The sequence below is a fragment of the Canis aureus genome, chromosome 22 (assembly GCF_053574225.1).
Source record: "Canis aureus isolate CA01 chromosome 22, VMU_Caureus_v.1.0, whole genome shotgun sequence".
Classification (NCBI taxonomy): domain Eukaryota; kingdom Metazoa; phylum Chordata; class Mammalia; order Carnivora; family Canidae; genus Canis; species Canis aureus.
Genome location: NC_135632.1, coordinates 32902929 through 32923973, shown reverse-complemented (window position 1 = coordinate 32923973; position 21045 = coordinate 32902929). Strand labels below are relative to the sequence as shown.

Here is a 21045-nt window from a genome sequence, read left to right as displayed (position 1 = left end):
CAATGGCTTTTACACAGTAGGAAACAAATGGGAAACTTTAAGTCATATCAGAATACTGTAAAATTCTCAAAAAATGTTTTAAAATAAAGTTAGTGATCCTAAAAATGGCTGGTTCTTATTTATATGTTCCCAGGAAAGTCATTGTATATCAATTTCCCATTTGCTATTTTCTTAATAGCTATTATCTAAATTGAAATACTTTGGTCAGAAATACCTATAATATAGGGATCCCTGGGTGGCGCAGTGGTTTGGTGCCTGCCTTTGGCCCAGGGCACGATCCTGGAGACCCGGGATCGAATCCCACGTCAGGCTCCCGGTGCATGGAGCCTGCTTCTCCCTCTGCCTATGTCTCTGTCTCTCTGTGTGTGTGTGTGTGTGAGAGAAGGGGCCCAGGCCCCTTCATAAATAAATAAAATAAAATAAAAATTTAAAAAAAAAAAAAAAAAAGAAATACCTATAATATAAATGTAAGGTGGCAAAGTAATTGGAAAACATCATCAATGACTCATAAATAAACATTAAATGTTTAGGACTCAAAAATCTTGATCATTCATTCAAACAGCAACTAAGTACCCATCCTGTGCCAGACCCCAGGTTGGCACACATGGTACAATCCCTTCCTTCCACAGGATGACGAAACCGAGACCCAAAAGAAAAGAACTATTTATGCAAGTCAGACAGAAAATTCAGTGGCAAAGCTGGGTAAAAGCCTACTCGTAATTCACCAATTTTTGAAACTAACTATACTGGGTATTTTTAATATTTTCAAGTAATACATATTTCAATTAAAACTTAAATTCATATCAGAACCTAATATCCCAAAAAAATCATTAAATCCACAAAAATAACAATTTAGACTTGTAAAAATTATTAGCAAAAGTTAAAGAATAAGACTTGTGGTCAATGTGAGGCCTAGATCTAAACATCATTTCATTACTCTACAGCACTTTTGACTTTATACTGTCTAATTATGCAAAAATAACAGATTCACACAATTTAGCATCTGCTTAAAGCCCTCAAGGCTTCTAAATATCTTGCTGGAACATAGTTCCACCTTCTCCCCCACTTGGTCACTGTATTCTGGGTATGCCACAATTATGAACCAGCTTGCTTACCTGCAGATACCAGGACAACAGCTGTAAACAAACTCATCTCTTCATCACTAAGTTGGAGGGCATTTAGCTTCTCACTAAATTCAAACATAGAGTTTAGCAGATCCCCTGCTCCCATTGAGTGTAAATCATCGACACTATATTTTTTTCCACTTAAAAAGGTGACCGTACGCTCCTTTGCATCAAACAATGATGCAAACCGTACCATCAAAACCTGGAAAAAGAAAAAGACTTAAATGTATTTGAAGGAGTTCAGTACTAATATTAAGAAATAATTCAGTATTCAAGTCAGTTAAGAAACATCCTACATATAAAAGCAAGCTGTAAAAGAATAACTGAGTTTATTTTTACCCAGAACCATTTCCTTAAGGGCAAATTCTCTACCAAAGCAATAATATCCCAAGAACATCAAAAAAATTCCAGCCACCGTTGGCAAAATACTTGAGTCCTGTGATATTCTGAAACTCTATTAATAAAGATTCTGAAATGCAAATACAAAATTAAAGCAGGCAATAATGCCAAGAAATCTGAAACTGGGCCTTGGCCAAAGCATTAAAGAAACTCTTTAAGCTACCAAGTATATCACATGGTCTCTAATCCATAAGTAAAAAGAGCAATATTTCAATGCAATGACACTTAGAGACATGAAAACACCAAATGCAGCCAAAGCAAATGCAGCAGATGAACTCTAATTAGACTATTTCAAGAAACCATAACCCAAAGAGATAATACACAAAGAAAACAATTACAGTAGAAGTGTTCCAGACACCAAGATGTAATTCAAACCCAAACCAAATCAGTCAACAAATGCTTATCTATGGCACTCCCTCCCCTATAGTAAATGGTGACACCTATGTCACACAATTCTCTCATAACCAGAGGAATAGGAACAAACACCTTCCCTTTGCAATTTTCCCAAAAACTTGTTTTACTCAAAACAATCCAAAAGAGAGTAATGAGCCTTCTATGAAGATGGCACTAACTCTAGAACACAGCAATCCCAAGATAAATCACAAGGTGGAAAGAACACAAGTCCTGGAGTCTGGGATTTGTGTTCTGGTCCTGTGTTAGAAATTTATTGGTAATCCTAGAAAAATCTCTTCACCTCTCTGGGCCACAGTTACCTAACCTCAAAAAAAAAAAAAAAAAAAAAAAAAAAAAAAAAAAAGGGTGAATTAAACTTAATCACTGACATCCCTCTAAAATTCAGAGTTGAAATCTTAACTGTAATGTCTTCCTTTACATTGAAAATCCTAACCTAACAGTTTTACTTTTAAATTATGCCACAGCTATTTTATTTATGAATATGGCTCCTTCTCCATTCTGGTCCAGCTGCCCTAGAAAACAGAGCATAAGGCAAAAGTTTATGTGGAATGGGCATTACCACATGTGAAAACAAGTTTGAGGAAAAAGGAAATAAGACTGGGAAGGGAAGACAGCAAATATCAGAGGAAGTATTACTGAGCTGGCCGCCACTCAGTATCATTAAAAACTGACAGTTCAGTCTGTGGGACCAGCAGGCGAAAGTAAAAATATATCCCCTGGATCCCATCCCCCACTAATCAAAGACATTGCCCAGTAGACACCAACTTCTCCCACCAGCCTGCATTTCAGAATAATGTTTAAGTGAGCTCTGAGCAAGTTCTGAGGCTCCTCACACTTGAGCAGCACCAGGGAAGCCCTGGGGAAGATGAGAGGCACATAACATAGCACAAAGAGAGACATTCTGTGTTCTACTCAAGTTGGCAACAGTGGCTGCCCCAAGTCCAGGCAGAATGTATCACAGCAAGAGAAGTCAGGGTAGAAAAAGTAGCAAGGATTCTAAATGAGGTGAGGCCAAGAGAGTCCAAACTAGTACATAAGACATGTCTCACACATTCCCAAAATATTCCACAATCTCCTAAAAGAGAAAACCGCATCCTATTTATTCTTTGTACTCTGTACTGAAATACCAGGCTAGGCTATGTTCATTGGCTGTCTAACTATGCAGACCCTACCTGCAGTCCACACCTGAGAGAAATACTAGAACCCAGAGGAAGTACATAGGGTAAGAATATAGAACAGTTGTATTTCAAGTCCTAAGGAACTGTGGATTTATTTCATCTCTTCCCAAGATTCTGAGATGGTTATTCTTTTGTTGGTAACTTCAGCCTCTAGACTATAAATGCTTATTTAGAAAAGAATGAAAATGTACATGAAAACAAAACACTACACACACCCTACATCAATATTCTAGATAAATAAAACCTACCTCAAAAGTCCCAGCCTTCAAAAGGTTGACTTGGTCATGCTGAGAGAGATCTCTGAATCCAGGAATACGCTTTGCAAATTCCACCACTTCTTTCACTGCTGGAGTGAAGCTCATTGAAAATTCTTCCCAGATTTCATGCCCAGATTTATGAGGATCCACATATGGAGACTTACTCATTGGACAAACCTAGCATGCACAGAATGGAAAAACTCTTAAAGAGTGAGACATGATTTAAAAAAAAAAAAAAAAAAAAAAAAAAAAAAAAACCTTCAAAAACTGGCATCTCAATCGCTGGGAACCCCAATGTGAAAATAACGCTCAGACAGGTAAATGTTACCAATAGTAACACTTTCTCTTCTTGCTACTTGCCTTATGTTAGGAAGCCTCATGGCAACCTAGTTTGAATAGCAATTAATGCATCATAAAAGGGGTAGCCTAAGCTATTTCAAAAACCGTTTGTGCAGGTTTAAGAGTTTATTTTGTAACACTGCTACCATCTTATGCTGGTTTTATGATTCTTAAAAAAATTCATATATACTTAATATTGTCAATCCTATTCATTAGTTATAGCAGATATTATAATTATCATTTCTCAGATAAGGAAATGAGACCCTAATGTTTAGTGATTTATCCAAATACATCTAGAAGTCACAGGCCTAGAACCCAATATTTAGTTAATATTTCAAAGCTCACTTTTTTCCAAATGGCACAATTAAAATATTATAATTTCAAAGAAGGAAATACAGTGATATGCCTTACTTTAAAAAAAAAAAGTCACTGACCATTTATTTCATAAACAGTGGCAGGACTACTAGCCTCCACTTGTTCAATTAGGAAACAAAACAATGATGGGAGATACAAAGAACACCTTCTATGTAAGGATTGGTGAGGAAAAATTAGGAAGCCAAAGAGGGTATGAGAACACTAAAAAGATTATGAACATTCACTGTATACTCTACTAGTAAAATCAGCCTTTAAATTTTCACTAAATCCACAGGAGATCCAGGAACAGGATGATTAAATAACCACAGAGAATACCAAAAATGGTTACAGATTTTTCCCTCCTTAAGGTAGCCACTATGTCTAATAAAATATAAGGTCACCTTTCAGATCCATGGAATCAAATACTTGTAAGTGACAAGAAAAATCTAACAAAAGAATTGGAGTAAAGTCAGTTACTTTAAAAATGAAAAAAGAAGACTTTAATTACCTGGCTGCAGAAAATACCCAGCACTATCAAAGGACCTCATGGTATATACTGGAAATGGTGAGGTACTGCTGTTTTTGATGAAATTTTGGCTGAATATAAACACTGTACTTTGATGTAGACTCTTGTATTTGATTAAAAAAAAAAAAACTTGAACAACATGAGTAACATTAGCTCATCTCGTAAGATGAAGTCTGAGAAAATCCTTAGAAATTAGCATATTAAAATATTCCTAGATTCTCAAACAGTAAAATATCTATCCATGTTCTATGTTCAAAGATTTTGCATTATAATGGTTAAAGAAAATACTTCCATAGATATCAAAGGATTACCAACTGTGGCAAGCTAAATGATCAGCACTTTGAGAAAATCCCAAAGCTAGTAGGGGAGTAATTAATCAGAATGCTTAAATTTTCAAAGGGATTTCTAAGACTTAAAGGACCAATTTTACATGATCCATATTTTATATAAATGCTTATCCCAACCACAGTATCAATCAAATCACATGCTTGTACTCAGTTGTGAAATGAGGTCATTCAACAAATGATGTTTATTAGAAGTATTTGACTAAAAATACTGTACAAAACTGATTCTGTAAATCTCATGTTTTCTGACACCAACCCTGCCCCTGAAGTTGGTATATTCCCCCCAAATAAAAGAAAACTTTCAAAAGCTTTCCTTGATTCAAGTTGGGCAAAAAAATTGAATTCACTATACCAGATGCATTCTCCCTCCAGTGTTGCACAGGTAATTATTCTTGTTCTCATTCTGAGAAAATCCATCTATCGAAACTCTATCACATACTCGTTGAGTATAAGCATTGGAGAAGTTCATACAATGTCCATTTGCAATACAAATGGCATGCCCATTTGGGTAATGCATTATGTTCCTCCCTTTGTACTGTCCATTGAGGTGCTGCTGGCTCTCACTACATGGAAAATGGCTGCTAAGCCCACTGCCACAGTGATCGTGATTTAAATTATATTGCTCCATGCTCTTGGGAATCCGTTCTCTCTGAGGCTGCATGGTCTCTGCTGAGTTTTCTCGCTGCTCTTGATTATACATAAAGGTATCCTTGTGTGCCCTGGTCACCATGCCAATCACTTCATCCTTTGCAAAATCAGAAGAGGGAGAAGAGCTTTTGATGTTTTCTTGTTCAAGCTGGGGCTTGGGTCGCAGCTGTTCCTGGGCTGGTAAGGCTGTCTGTTCATGATGTTCTAATGTGTCATTCTGCAAATGACCACTGAACTGGCTGTTCATCATGGTCTTCATCGCACTCTGCATTTCAATTAGCATCCTCTGTTTTTCACGCTTAGGAATACGACCAAACCGAACAGCTATTGAAGAAAAAGATATTTAACATCTATATTCTAAGTAAGACCTGTTTATACAAAAGAATAGCACAAAATTATGTTAGCTATAGCTTCTGTACAAATAAAAAATATCTGAATGTCTCTGGCCCAAATCATTCTAAATTTGATAGTTATATTTTTGATGTAGGATAAGAAGTGGAAAGGAGAAAATTTTTCAAGTTTTCTCCCAAAAGAAAGCTAAGAGAATATCTATGTCTTGGGTATTTTATAAGCAAAATTTTTGAAAAATTTGAAATTAACTAATGAAAATTACAGTTGAAGCAGTCAGCATTACTACACAGCGCCTATTACAAGGCTGAAGACTGTTCTTAAGAAGGTACATGGTGAGATTCAGCTACCTACAGCCATTAATGTTAATGGAACCTAATAGGTACAAGCACTCCCCGAACATCTAACCTTTGTCAATTCATTTTCATAACCCTATATTCAAGAGTCAACTATTAAATTATTTACTCTCTCCTTTTCTAGCTTCTTAAAAATCTTTTTAAATTTATTTTTAAATTAAAACACACACACACAGTCAACAGAAATGCAGTTATTGAAAACTGGCTGGATTTTAATTAAAATCACTGAAACAAAAATTAAATCATTCATCCACCATTATTTTAGAGGCGAGAGTTAGAATGTGTCCTGTCTCCAACATTCCTATTCCTGAGGAACAGAAAAGAAAAGCTTTCTAGTCTAATATTTATATGGAGATAATAAAAATCCAATATACCCACCCAGCAAGAACACCTTCCTAATCTAATTGTAGCTTCTGACATTGTTGCTATTAATGGACAATTTTATGTTTCACACTCTATCTCTACTCCCTCCTTCACAAATGATTGCCATTTTTGTTCTTTTGAGGAAATCACAATATCTACCAACTTCAGACCAGTATTTCCAGTAATAGAAAAAAAAAAAAAATTTTCAGGCAAATGAAATCCAAAACATCAACTGCTAAAATCCATTTCTCAAGATGCTCTATTAACAAACAGTACTTGTGTAATATATAACTTAAGGGACTGCTTAAGTGACCCTTCCCTAAATACATATCAGGTTCATTCTTAGCAATTCTTAATACTACTAAACTAATCCCTCTGAAAGCTGCATATTCTTCAGTTACTTAGAACTGAATGAGACTATCCAAAAGTGATTTCCGTAAGCAGAACAGAAGAGTCAAATTTTCCAGTGATGTCATCCACAGAGATACTAATAGTCCCATAAATTAACTTTTATTTTTTATGGGACTGGATCATGCCAGAATTTAGCAACCACCTACACATAAGACCCTACTGTTTCTGTCAATTTTGTATCTCCTTTCAATGTACTCAGAACCTGTGCCCTAAAAGCACATTATCATCTCAGGGCTGAGAAAATCATAGAGATAATTCACATAGCAGAAATAAGTTCCTCAGAAATGCTAATTAAGGAGACAGAGCCAAGGATTCCTATATCAAGAAAAGTGAGGGGTGCCTAGGTGGCTCAGTTGGTCAAGCCTCAGATTCTTGATTTCAGTTCAGGTTGTGATCTGAAGGTTGTAGAATTGAGCTCTGTGTCAGACTCCACGCTAGGCATGAAGCCTACTTGAGATTCTCTCTTCCTCCCCTCTCTTTGCCCCTCCCTACTTCCTCTATAAGGGAGAAAGAAAAAAAGGAAAGAAAGGAAAAAAAAAAAAAAAAAAGAAGAAAAATGAATTCTTTTGTTAGGGAAAGAAAAGTATTCAAACTGTATACTTTAAAAAAAGGGGGGGGTCTTTTTAGAAGAAGCCCCCAAAAAGAGAGCCAAGAGCTATTTCCAGGGTGATAATGCTAAAATTTAACTTTAATGAATCTGGCATCTTACAAAGCATCAAAATGTGTTTCTAAAATCTGCTTCACTCTAAGCACAAGAAGGCCACTGGTAACTGGCCTATAGGTCTGGTTTATGCTGAGGAATGAAAGCCTAGCTCCATATGTTTTAAAAAGAGTGCTCGTTAAAGTGGGAACATACCATCTCTCGACATTCCAACTGACAGACACTTTTTGAAGCGACACTGCTGACATCTGTTTCTATTCATCCTCATTATAGAACAGTTTTCATTCTTCAGGCACTTCTTGTACTGAATGTTTTGCTGAATGCTTCTCCGAAAGAAACCCTAAGAACAAAGGAAGATGAACTCAGTCATTTACAAACATCCAGATGAAATCCTTGTAAGCACCCCCCGCCCATACACACATACACGACTATTGAGTATTTTACTGGCTACCTGGGGAAATAATTTTGAACAGAGGGATATGTAACAATGACACACAGACTTTAACTGGATGCTTATGGTTTCAAAGCACCCATGCCTACTAGCCAAACAAAACTCTTCCTCTTCTCTTCAGAGAATCTTGGAGCTTGCCAAGCACTGCTTTACTACACTTTACTGTGTTACCGGTCCCTGCCTGTAGCCACATTTTCCAGCCCAAACTTTAATCACATACAAATCCCAAAATTTCTGAAATACGAATGATTTATTTTTAAAGAGTTGACAGAGAAATGTGTTCCATAGCTGTAACACCCTAACTGGATCAAGAATTACATTAGGAGAACTTGGTCTTTCCTGGATCATTATCTGCTGACCCCAGCAAGGTCTACTTGTAGATGCCAGATGTTCCTGGCTACTTGTCAGCAACAGGTCCGAGTGGCACCACACACCCACAGACCAGCTACTAATCCAAGGGAAGACCGTTCCCAGATAGATGGATACAAATAACTGCCTTTACTACACAAACAATTTAAGTTCATGCTCTGTGAAAGTCTTTCTTTACAGAGCTCCAGCTTCATGGTCCCAGGAAAAACAGTAAAGTCAAGAACAGTTACCAAAATTTTAAATTGCAGTTTCCCTGAGTATCATAACTAACCACACATTTCACAAATCTATGTAATTTTGAAATACAACATTTTTAAATTTTATTACTGCAATATTATACTTGGACACTACAATATCTGAATTAGACTTATCTCTAGGAGGGTACAGAACAATTATGTGTATTTATCAAGGATACACAGGCTCATACACTTGTGTTTTTGTTTCTTTGGCAATAAAGTGAGAACAATGTCTACTATACAATTACTTCACATTTTAAAAAAGAAGAAAAAAAAAGAAAAAAATTAAAGAAGAAGAAGAGGAGGAGGAGGAGGAGGAGGAGGAGATAGTAAAACAGCATTTATAGCATTTTTAAAACAGTGGAAAAGTGCTACTTCTATATTAAATACAGACTAGTCTTGTGAAGTGACCCAGTCATTAGAGCTACCAAATGCACAATTTATTCAGAGCTACCCTAGAAAATATTTCTTCTTCCATCATGTATATTCATTATCTTGCTCACCTATCATATCTTGCCAAACTGGATTCTTGTTCCTGGCTTTCAGTCAGAAAACACCAAGAGCAAGTATCTTGGCCATATTAATTTTGATACTCAGGAGAAATAATTGTGCCAGATTCTTTAAAGAAAGGGAGATTTCCTAGATATAAGTGGAGGTATACACTATCTCACTTGGAATTAGCTGACCCTCTAACCAAGAAATATTCAACTAACCTAAAAAATAAAATGAGGTTCCCCAAGTATTCAATTTATATTCAAGATTCTTCTACTCACTTGGCATTACTTCTAAAGATGCTACATTTTCACAAGTATACAGGAATTATTCCCAACTCCTAATATCTGACATATCAGAATGTCAACATATCTGAAGCGACTTATTCAAAGTTTGGTTTAAACTAAGTTCCAATAAGGCAGCAGTGCCTTGCCTGTCTCGCTTCCTATTTCCCCACCACCTGGAACAGTGCCAGATGCATTAATAAATAAGCATCTGGGCACTTGGTTTCATACCATCATTTTGAGTGAGAAAGCAAGTTTATTCTGATCAAAATCTTAAAGAAAAGAGAAATATTTTCACTAAATTAAAAATATATTTTTCAAAATAAGTGATCTTTATATGCTATATAAAATGTTTAAAACTTTAAGAGTAGCTTCTGATTTCTCTTATCCTCCCAAGTTATCATTTGTGGAAATTGGCAAGCCTAACTCCAATTTCTTTAATCCCAGAATCAATAGCTTACCTTACAGCCTTCACAAGCATGAACTCCATAGTGGAATCCTGACGCCACATCCCCACAGACTTTACACAGTAGAACCATGCCACTAAATTCTAAGACACAAACAGACACAAAAGTATAAAGCTGGAAGAAAGACTTCAACTGTTGCTTTTCTCTCCAACTGATTCCAATTTATTTTATTCAACTTGAAGTACTTTCAAAAAATTCAAATCTATCTTATAATGCAAAAGAAAGAAAAATCTTTACATCAAGTTATCAAAAGAAATCTTAGTTTTCTTTTTTTTTTTAATATTTTATTCATTTATTCATAAGAAACACAGAGAGAGGCAGAGACACAGGCAGAGGGAGAAGCAGCCTCCATGCAGGGAGCTTGATGCGGGACTCGATCCCAGGACTCCAGGATCACGCCCTGAGCCAAAGGCAAATATTCAACCACTGAGCCACCCAGACATCCCTTAGTTTTCTTTTAAACACAGTTTATGGGGCTGCCAAAAATATTTCTGAGAGCGAGTTTTTTTCCCTTTCCTGATGATTTTGAACATACTCTGAAATTTTTTAAATCTAGAGTTACTTTATACCATATATGCAACCAGAATTATTTTTTTTAAAGATTTTATTTATTTATTCATGAGAGACACAGAGAGAGAGAGAGAGAGAGAGAGAGGCAGAGACACAGGCAGAGGGAGAAGCAAGCTCCCCACAAGGAGCCCGATACAGGACTCGATCCTGGACCCCAGGATCATGCCCTGAGCCAAAAGCAGACACTCAACCGTTGAGCCACCCAGGTGTCCCACAACCAGAATTAAAAACAATTCTCCTTGGTAAGAATTAAAAAGTCAAACAAAAGAGGCAATCAACAGAGGCGTGAACAGATGTGGCCACATGCTGCTTGCTGTATGATACTCAGTTCAATTCACCTATAGGCACCAATCCTCCTCTGTAGCAGCCACTCTTACCTCCACATTCACTCAGGACTCCAAATTCCGCCACTCAGTTATCCCAAGGCTGCTTTGTTTTCTAAATCCCAAACGTTCCTAACTCCAACTTCATGAAAGCAAACCCCTTCCCACAAGTACTCTGTTCTAGAAACCAAATTCAGTACTAAGAGTTCAGAAGAAAGACAACTGTGAAAATGTGGTAAAGGGGATACCCCAGAGGACACACAGTCAGGCAGAGTGTATAATCACATATCTTGCTCTGTGGCAAGAACCAATTATGACAACCCCTAGGCTGTAACTTTTAAAATTATCACTGATTTCTTACCTACTAACTACTAAACTATGGTCATCCAAAAGGGGGTGAAATGACACTCAAATGAAAAACTGATAAAACAAACCCCACCTGTAATTAATGGCACCAACCTTCGAAAACTAAAGTAACTTACTTGTCACTCCACTATGACTCTTTGTCATCCCAGGTGCACTCGATTTGCTTGTTTTCATAGAACAATCTATTCGATCATTCTTCAGGATGCCTTCAATATTGGAGAGATCTCCATTTTTGGGATTACCATTGTTATCAGAATTAGAGCTATTTGGAGAAGATGGAACAGAGGAGGAGGAGGATTGGAAACTGTTCTCAGAACCTTCACTGTGACAAGAGGCAGGGCTAGAGGCTGAGCTGGAAGAACTGATATAGGCGATCACACCCCCTAGAAAAGAGGCGAAAATTCAGATAATTAGATACATGACAATATATGTTTTCTATTTTTCCAAATCTGAATAGTAAAGTCACTAACTTTAGAAACAGACTGCTGACTAAATATCCACTTACCCTAAAAGGAGAAAGTAACTTATTTCCTTATTTCCTATTTTTCCTGCTTTCATAGAGTTTGAAGCACATATAATTTCCACTGATTCAAAGAATGAGAAGCTCTCACTGGCTTAATTATTCTGAGCACACAAAGATCCAAACCTAAAGCTTTTCATTTTCCAGGTTTTGTTTTTTGTTTTTTCCTATAAAGAATGAAAAATCTTCCTGACTAAGTAGCTTAGAGTAAACTGTTTTGGTCACGAAGAGGTCTGATTCTGGTCCTCTCTGTCTCTTTCATTATACCTTTATATAACACAATCTTAGAAACAATGGGTTCATTTGCCTCCCCCAGCACCTGGCTAAAACATGGGTTAATCAAGAACAGATATAACATTTGGAACTCCAGATAATTTATGTCAAATGGGGAATGTTTCATAGCTAATGCTCCCAGAATCTTTCTGTTTTGATCCCTGAAAACTTCAATGACTATTCACTAATCACCAGTTCCATACTCCCCCTTCTCCACCTGCTTCTGCCACTGGACTTGCAGACACACTTATCTGTAAACAGCTCTTAAGGAATCCAGACTCACCACCTGTTCTTCTCACTTGCTATTTACAGTAAATGTTAAAAGAGGCTGAAAGAATGCATGCTATAAGAGAATAACATTAAGGCTGACACTAATTCTCCACAGAGCTACTCTTAAAATACTATTCACAACTTCACCAATATAACCTCCACAACCTCTGTGAAAACTGGTCTTGGCCTCCTAGAGACTGTAAACTTCTCAGGTTAAGAAACAGTATTTAAAATTATTCTTGGGGTATAATTTCAAACATCTTCTCTCAAAGACATAAAACGCTGCAAGGGTAATCTCATAGGCAACTATATTATTTTTCCAAATCCCAGGCCAAACAACTAATTCTCATCTTTTCTACTGTGGTTTCCTTTCCTCTTTCCTCTATCATCAACAAACGCTTAAAGGGCTTTTTCGATGTGCATAAGATATAAAGGTAAAATTACCTCTCTTCTATCTCTGTTCTGAAATCTTATTTAAACATACTGTTTACTGTCTCCATCTCTTTCTCCAGTAGACCATACACACCTCAGTGCACGGTGTCTCTTAATTCTCTATGCATGCTTTACAGGTAATAAGCCTACCATAAATATTTTTAAGACCTAATTCTCGCCTTTGTGAAGCCCACATTTATAACAAGGACAGATCCCAAGTAGCATAAAACAGTACTAGGAAGGGGATCCCTGGGTGGCTCAGTGGTTTAGTGCCTGCTTCAGCCCAAGGCCTGATCCTGGAGACCCGGGATCAAGTCCCACATCAGACTCCCTGCATGGAGCCTGCTTCTCCCTCTGCCTGTGTCTCTGCTTCTCTGTCTCTCATGAATAAATAAATAAATAATTTAAAAAAAAAAAAACAGTACTAGGTAGTCACAGGCAAAACAGGACATTTCTGATATTTCTGATAACTATACAGAGTATTAAGTGGAGACTTCTGCACATTCCCTAAATAACAACTGCAATTTAAGCATTCCTTCTGAAATAACCTTCTCTGCTAATGAGAAATGATTCCCCAATCTTTTCGTTGGTAAAAACTACATTTTAGAACACACACAGATGGAGCAAAACGCTGAGGCCAAAACAATTCCAAAGAATAGAAAGATACTTCCACTCACAAAGAAAAAAATGGGCAGGGAAATTTTAGGTCACTTTAGTCTGTTGTGTTGAAATAGGGTACCAGATAGGTATTTAAGTACCAATTATACATAACCAGAATGGAAAGTTCCTAAGCAGTCAAGTAAAACCATAATTCTTAGGGATTTTGGTCACAACCCAAAAGAGAAGTTAAAACAGCTCCTACTATGCCAAGAAAAACACAATAGTGTTTATCAAACATAAATTTAATATGCATAAATGAAAACTAAATGTACTTGAATTTTAAAGACAAGAAATATAAGTAACATGGAGAATTCCATCCACTTTTCCATTCATTAAGCATACGCCTACTATCAGTCTTGAAGTTGGAGGTGTGATTCTGGTCTTCCTAGACTAATCCACTTCCCAAATGTTCTCCTGCCATGTGCTTATCATCTTCCCAGAGTGAAACCAGAGCTTTATGATTAATATCAGACCTACAAGGTACTCCCCATCTATAAACCAATAATTCTCAAAGTGTGATCCCTATATCAATCAAGGGCTTCAGCATCACCTGCAAATCTGTTAGAAACATTTCAGGCCACACTCCACATCTACTGAACCAGAAATTTTAATCAACCTCTTAGAGATACTAATACGCAATAAAGTAGTTACACAGTAAAAGTAGGGCTGTCACAAGCCAATGTCTTTATCTGTGCTCAAAGGAAGAAATGTGACCAAGAGTAATTTTTTTTTTTAAGATTTTAATTAACTTGACAGAGAGGCAGAGACAGTGAGAGCATGAGGAGGGGAGAGGGAAAGGGAGAAGCAGACTCCCCACCAAGCAGGGAGCTCAAGGCAGCACTCTATCCCAGGACTCCAGATCACGAACTGAGCCAAAGGCAAATGTTCAACCAACTGAGCCACCCAGGCACCCCAGCAACCAAGCGTAATTTTAATAATAGAAATGTCACCTACTGCTGATTTTGAAAGCTCCTGAAACTCCAAACATAAGGAGGAAAAACTTACTGAGTTTATTCTCTTCATCCAGACAAATTACATAAAAAGTGTATCATGAGAACCACCTGGTATTTTTTTCAAAATACATGTTTCCAAGGCCTTGCCCAGAGTAGGCCCCTCAGGAATGAGCATTTTTAAGAAGTTCCCCAGGTAATTCTTTGCACGTTGAAGTTTAAGAATAGCTACAATCACTGAATTCAAGCACAAATTGGTTCATAGTTTTAAAAGTAGATGTTTTCAATGACGTAACTCCCTGAATACCCTAAATACTCTATGAATCCAGAGAGAAACAATTTTAACTTGGAAGGCTAACAAATGTCATGTTACTGGGTAAACCACTGTGCCATCTGTTTTCATAAAATTTTAGAGATCTGAAGTTCACATTAGAAATTCCAGGTGTTAGCAAACAACTAAACTACTACTTTTTTCACGTGTCTACACACTCAGAATAGAATGCAAAGGAAAACATTATCCTTAGTCTTCAGTATACTCCCAAACTCACAGCTACTTATCTTACTTAAAGTACTACCACTCTAGGTAGTAAATTTACTTCTTACGTCTCAAGATGGTAAAACATGAGAAAGTGATGGTTTTCTTTCTCAAGTAAGATGGTTTTCTAAAGTAAGACTTTCTTAGGGCCAGCATTTGAGTGAGCCATTTATGCTCACAAGGTCTTCTGACTACCTCACCTTAGAAATAAACTTGCAGAAATCAGAGCTATCCCAATGGCTTAATTAAAACTGCTTAATAACTGTTGCCCACTGACTGGGCAACAGAAGGTGTTTGCTATTAACTACCCAAAATGCACCTTACTTTCAAAACCTCCAAAATCAAAATTAAGAAAAATTACTGAGCTACTATCAAGCCAGTTAATATCCAATTCCTATCTTTAGGGACTTTAACAATCCTTTTCAACAAGCACTTGTGCCAGGCACCATGGTATCAGAGGTGACCCTTCTAGAAGCAGCTACATTCTCCTAGCTAAATCAAAAACTGATTTAGTTGTCTTAGCATTCATTCTTGCTACCAGACACCAATCTACTGAACTGATGGTTAGTAACCCACATGGGTTACATTTTAATTTCCTAGAAAGTTAGGAGTACATCAATAGTTCCTCCACCCACTGAAGAAAGGGAAGTGAAAACTACAAATACCTACTGAATAGCAAGAATAAAATAACATAATTTCATATCACATTTTGACCTCACAAGCATTAGTTTCCATTATCCCATTTCAGAGCTCAGAGAGGTTTAACATAAACACTGCTACTAAGTGGCAGGGCCAGGATTGAAGGCCAAGGCCAGAGTACAGATTATTATTTCTTACTGTGAAAACCTGGGCAAGCAAATCACTTTTAATCTAAAACTGAGTCACCTTCTATAAAATGGGAATATCTACCAGAGTTACTACAAGATTGAAATGAAGTGGTGTTCATAAAAGGGGACTATTAAAGTCCTTTTTACAAACATGGTTTTTGATGATAAAGCAAGAAAGGTAAAATGCCCAAACCAGCAAGTCCCAACATTTCCAGAAACAAGCAGAATGTACTTCTTAGATGCCTCAAGCTAAAATTAGCTGAAGCAGTCTTCTCTATTTTTAGTTGGAAAAAAATCCCTGGAGTTGGGCCAGGTTCCCAGGCTAGGGCTTACCCAGTGGTCAACTTCAGACAAGCCAAAAGTCAGTATCTAATTTTATATTGCTGGGAAGCACTTGCTGTTCACCAGGTATTGGGGTTTTCTTACCCCAATTCTAGGCTTGCCCATCACCAAAAGTTTCCCTCCCACTCCCACGGCCCGCCATCCTGGAAAGTATGCCTGAGTTCAACTCATGACTGTGCCTCGTGACTTAGAACGAAATATTTTTACCATCAAGAAGCTTTAGTTTTCATTTTAAAAGTAGGTTACTAATAATTTCTACTCACAGGATGGTAGGATAGCTCTAATTGACTCACCATCCTTCCAACTATGGCCTGAGTATCAGGGTTCCAGAGAACAGCAGCATGGTACCTTCCCTAAAAAGCCTTGTAGACCAACTGAGGAAACAGCTGTGTTAACCATTCATTCCAGTGCCATGTGAGCACTGTTTCATACAAATTACTGTGAAGTGCTGAGAATCACACAAGAGCACCACAGAGGGCAAAGATCAAAAGGGGCAAATACAGCCAAGGTGACAATAAGTGGGGTCTTGAAAAACATGCAAATTATTAAATGATATACCATGTAAAAGATTTAAGAAAACCAAAAATGGGGTGACAAATTGGTCTTACTCTGCAAAAGTGGTTTTTTTTGTCTCCATGTAAATTGCCAGGGGGTGAGGGGAGACACAAGTGTAATCTAGTGTCTGGGGAAAAGAGACTGACTAGCAACAAGATTAAAAGAGAGAAATGATGAGATTAGGAGGCTCTACTGACACCTGCCTGTTTTCATCAGCTGTGACCCTGACCACTGCAAGCCAAGTGGATCCACACAGTTATTTCTTTCATTGCCAAGAAGACAGGACCACCAAGATGTGCATATACTGTCAAATATTCTGTGGGCTTAAATCTAATACAGCATAGTAGCTTGTGCTCCCCAAGTAGACTGTGGATTTAAAATCTGGCTCCACCACTTGCCTGGATAAATTAATAAACTTCAATCTACTGAACTCTTCATCTTCAAATGATAACAACAATATCTTCCTTCAAAGAATTTCATGTGTGGTGTCAAAAGTAGTGACACATGTAAAGGGCCTGACACACAGTACTCAACAGATACTGCTGACTATTATTCCGCCATCAGACTGAAGAGTTCAAACCAAACTAACCTTCCCTACCCTTTCCTCCTTCCTTTGAGTGTGTCATATGGAACAGTGCTTTCTCTAGGTTATTTCCACACCACCTTCTGAATCTCTTTAACTCTGTGGACTAGTCAAGCAACTTGCTACTTCACTTCTAAGTCTTCCTTTGATCTTACTGTTTCTCTCTCCAACTGATTTCTTTACTGTTACCATTTTCTGACTTTTTTTTTTTTTCAAGTTAGGAGAAATACAGGTTTGTATGAACTGTGTGGGAATGTTTTCCTGATCTTTTTAAATGTGAATCACGGCTATGGGTATGAAGTTTGTGCAATAAGCTTTTACTTTAAAGAACCTCATATATTCACTCAAAATCTATGACACAAATATATACAGTCAATTCTGCCACTATACTATTTCACACCTGCATTAGTCATGATTAAGGTAAAGACAGTATGTTATGACAGATGAAATGGTCACTTGCTGAATGTGTATTGTACGGATACAATGGTATGGACCAAAAGGATGGGTCAAAGGTGTGCCACACAGCAGTGAGTCTGGCCCCACCCTAGTCAACATTTACAATTTGAAGGAAGTTAAAGGGAATGCTTATCAATACTCCCTCTAATAGATAAATGGCAGAAATTGTTAATATACTAGGTGATAGCTTAAGACAGGCTGAACATGGAGACAAAAGGAACTAGAAAAAATTAAGAAAGATAATTGCAAATTCCTGCACTTCAGGTCAAACAATTATCTGCACAATGGATGAAACCTAGCTTCAAAATAGTCCACATGATGGGCAGCCTGGGTGGCTCAGCATTTTGGCACTGCCTTCAGCCCAGGGCGTGATCCTGGAGACCCAGGATCGAGTCCCACATGTCCGGCTCCCTGCATGGAGCCTGCTTCTCCCTCTGCCTGTGTCTCTGCCTCTCTCTCTCTCTCTGTCTCTCATGAATAAATAAATAAAATCTCTAAAAAAAAAAAAAAAATGCACATGAAAAGGTCCTACTCGATTGCAAGGTTACTGTGAGTCAGCAAAGCCAATAAGCCACAAAAGCTCAGCCTGCCAGAGATTTGCAGCAGAATCCAAAACTTGCAACTTGGTAACTGTCCAATCATTTCCGCAGAAGCCTGTTCACTTCTGGGTGCTACAGCCCAAAGGGCAACAGGAATGATGATTGAAACAACAGTGAGCAAAGACCAAGTAATGAGAATCGAAAATGGAAGAACTAGGGCGGTATGTTCAACAGTCATCCAAAGGGAGTTTTATTATCCGTAGTTCCAAAAGGCAAGATTAAAATCAGTGATAGTGTTCCACGAAGGTTCAAATCAGACAAAAACTTCCTAGCCTCTGGAGCTTGCCCACCTTACAAGGCTGCAAAACTGGAATTCATTCACTCTAAAGGCTAGGTTGAAAAAGACTGAACCTCATACTCTCTAAATTCTTATCAAGCCCAAGTTTAATTCCACGACAGAATTCCCCAATTTTTGAAAATACCCTCAAAGGCTAAGCAGACCCAGAGGCAATTAAAACACAGTTATGAAATGTCTTTATTTTTATTATTGGTGGAAAACTCGTACTCGTTTTCAAGGCCTGGTTTGTAAAAAGTGCGTATAATAACTTTAAAAATATATCAACTGACTTCTTCTGTAACCTCAGTGGCCTCAAGTGTAAGGATCATCATTGAGGGCAGACAAAAGGCGAGAAGGGAGCACGGTATTGTTGCGACATTGCAATAGGAAATGTTAAGTAAAATAACTGATGAAGCCAAATTCTGTTGGTCAGGCTCAGGAAAGGTCGGCAGTCAACGGGTTTTTGAAAATCTGTTGACAGAAACAATGCCCACGCACGCGTTCATAGTCTCAGGGTCACTTAGGATCACCTGAGTCATCCCGACCCTACGTGAGCCGAATGACTGGCTCGCGGTGAGACCTCCAGGCTCCCAGCCCGAGGGGATTTTCGAGCCGTTTTTATGCCTCAAGGTGTGCTGGATACGTCACGTCCTACGGCAACCACCTTTCCCGGACAGAGCGAAGCAGCATCATAAAAAGGGCGGGCTCCGTCCCAGCTACCAGGCGCTGCTGGGGACCCAGGCGCCTCAGGGCTCCCTCGAGAGGCCCCGCGTTGGGGAAGCACCGAGCCTTCCCCCGAGGAAGCCTTCTCGGCCTGCGGCGCACCCCGGCCCCGCACCTCTTCTTCGGCGCGGCCCGCCGGCCCCGGCTGCGCGCGGCCAGGTCACCTCCCCACTGCGGCGTCCGCGCCCGCCCGGGGACCGCCCGGGCTCGGGGTTCACCGACGCGCACGCGCACGCGCGGCCTCCTCCGCAGTGAGCAACCCCGCGGGGGAGGAGGGAATCGCGGCCACGTCACAGCCCGGAGGGTTCCAAAGGGGCGGGGCCTCCCGGGAGGCTGCGGCGCTCCCCGCCGGCGCGCGCGCGCACCCGCCCCCACGTGTCCCTGCGGCCCCGGGGAATGTGGGTCACCGAGCCGAGCGGCCTCACGTGTCCCCGCCCGCCGCCGCCGCCTCAGCGCCCATTATGTAATGCCGCGTCACGCGCCCGCCCAGCCAACCGGCGCCCGCGCGCCGCCGAACGTAAACACAGCGCGCACGTGGCTCGCGCGGCCCGGCCATGTGAGGGGGGGGCCGGGCCGGCGCCGCCGGGCCGCGCTGCGGCGTCGCGGGGAGCCGGGAGGGCGGCAGAGGAGCGGCCCCGGGGGCGACGCGGGAGCCGAGCGGGAGCCGAGCGGGAACCGAGCCCGAGCCGACCCGCCGCGCGCGGCAGCCCCCCCGCCCCCAGCCCTGGGGTCTCCCCCCGCCGCCGCCTCCCGGTGCCCCAGCGGCATCCGGGCGCCCCCTGCGCCCCCCCCGCGGCGCGGCTCTTACCCGCATTCACCTCCATGGTGCCCTCCGGGAGGGGACCAGGCGGCCCGCTTCCCGCAGAGGTGGCGGTGGCAGCGCCGCCCCCGCCTCAGCGCCGCGCCACCCCGGGCCGGAGGCGGCGGGGGTCGCGGGGCCCCCTCATGGGCAGGGCGGGCGGGGCGCCCGGGAGCCGAGCCCCGCGGCCGGAGAGCGGGCTGCAGGGGAGAGGGCGGCGGCGGCGGCGGCGAGCGGCGCTCCTCGCCGAGTCCCTGACAACAAAAGCGGCGGCGCGGCGGCTTCCTGCAGCCAGCGCACCGCGGCGGCGAGGGCGGCTGACGGGGAGGGCAGCTGCGACCATGTGACCCGCGCACACACCCCCTCCCTCCGCCCGCCCGCGGCCGGCCGCTGCGGCGACTCCGCCCCCTCCGCCGCCGCCGCCGCCGCCGCGCCCGCCGCCGCCGCCTCGCTTCCCCGCGCCCGCCGCCCCCCGCGTTGACCTTCCCTCCGCGGCCCTCTCCACCCTCCGCCCCGTGACACCTCAGCCACCTCGGGTGGTGACCAAGGACCGCCCCGGGGCTCCCGACACACCGGCGTTTGGGACCCCCGGGCTGGGGCCGCCCCCACCTCCCCCACCTCCCCCACCTCCCCGCAGTGCCGCCCCCCGCCCCCGCCGGACGGTCGGACGCTGGACCCCGGGTAGAGCCACATCTCTGCACCCTGCGCCCCCTGCCTGGGTCGGTTCAGCCAGTCTCCCAGCTTAAGGAGACCTGTGTTCTCCCCGCATTCCAAGCCGAGACCTCCCTGAGCTCCACGTACCCACACCTTGGCAGCCCATCCTAAAGGTGTGACAGGTGTATACATGTGTCAGAAGCCAGTGAATGCACACAAGGTGTGCGCATCTCACCTTGCGTATAAATTCTACATCCAAAGAAAAAACTGCAACTAAATGACATGTATGCTGAGGTATGCAGAGCGAAGC

The 21045-nt window shown here is 41.1% G+C and overlaps 1 protein-coding gene across 2 annotated transcripts in view; it reads right to left on the bottom strand.

The window, feature by feature from the left end:
- Positions 1–20367, bottom strand: part of NR1D2 (nuclear receptor subfamily 1 group D member 2) — a 28834-nt gene extending 8467 nt beyond the window's left edge. The window contains exons 1-7 of one of the 2 annotated variants that reach the window (XM_077865402.1): positions 20091–20367; positions 11397–11663; positions 10016–10104; positions 7918–8062; positions 5288–5907; positions 3364–3549; positions 1116–1326 (exon numbers count right to left, since the gene is read on the bottom strand). In XM_077865402.1, coding sequence (XP_077721528.1) covers positions 1116–1326; positions 3364–3549; positions 5288–5907; positions 7918–8062; positions 10016–10104; positions 11397–11663; positions 20091–20106 — 1534 coding nt within the window. In that variant the 5' untranslated portion in view covers positions 20107–20367. Of the gene's footprint in view, positions 1–1115; positions 1327–3363; positions 3550–5287; positions 5908–7917; positions 8063–10015; positions 10105–11396; positions 11664–19397; positions 19505–20090 lie in introns of those variants that run through there. The other variant, XM_077865403.1, reaches the window with a different exon arrangement.
- Between the last annotated feature and the right edge of the window lie 678 nt (positions 20368–21045).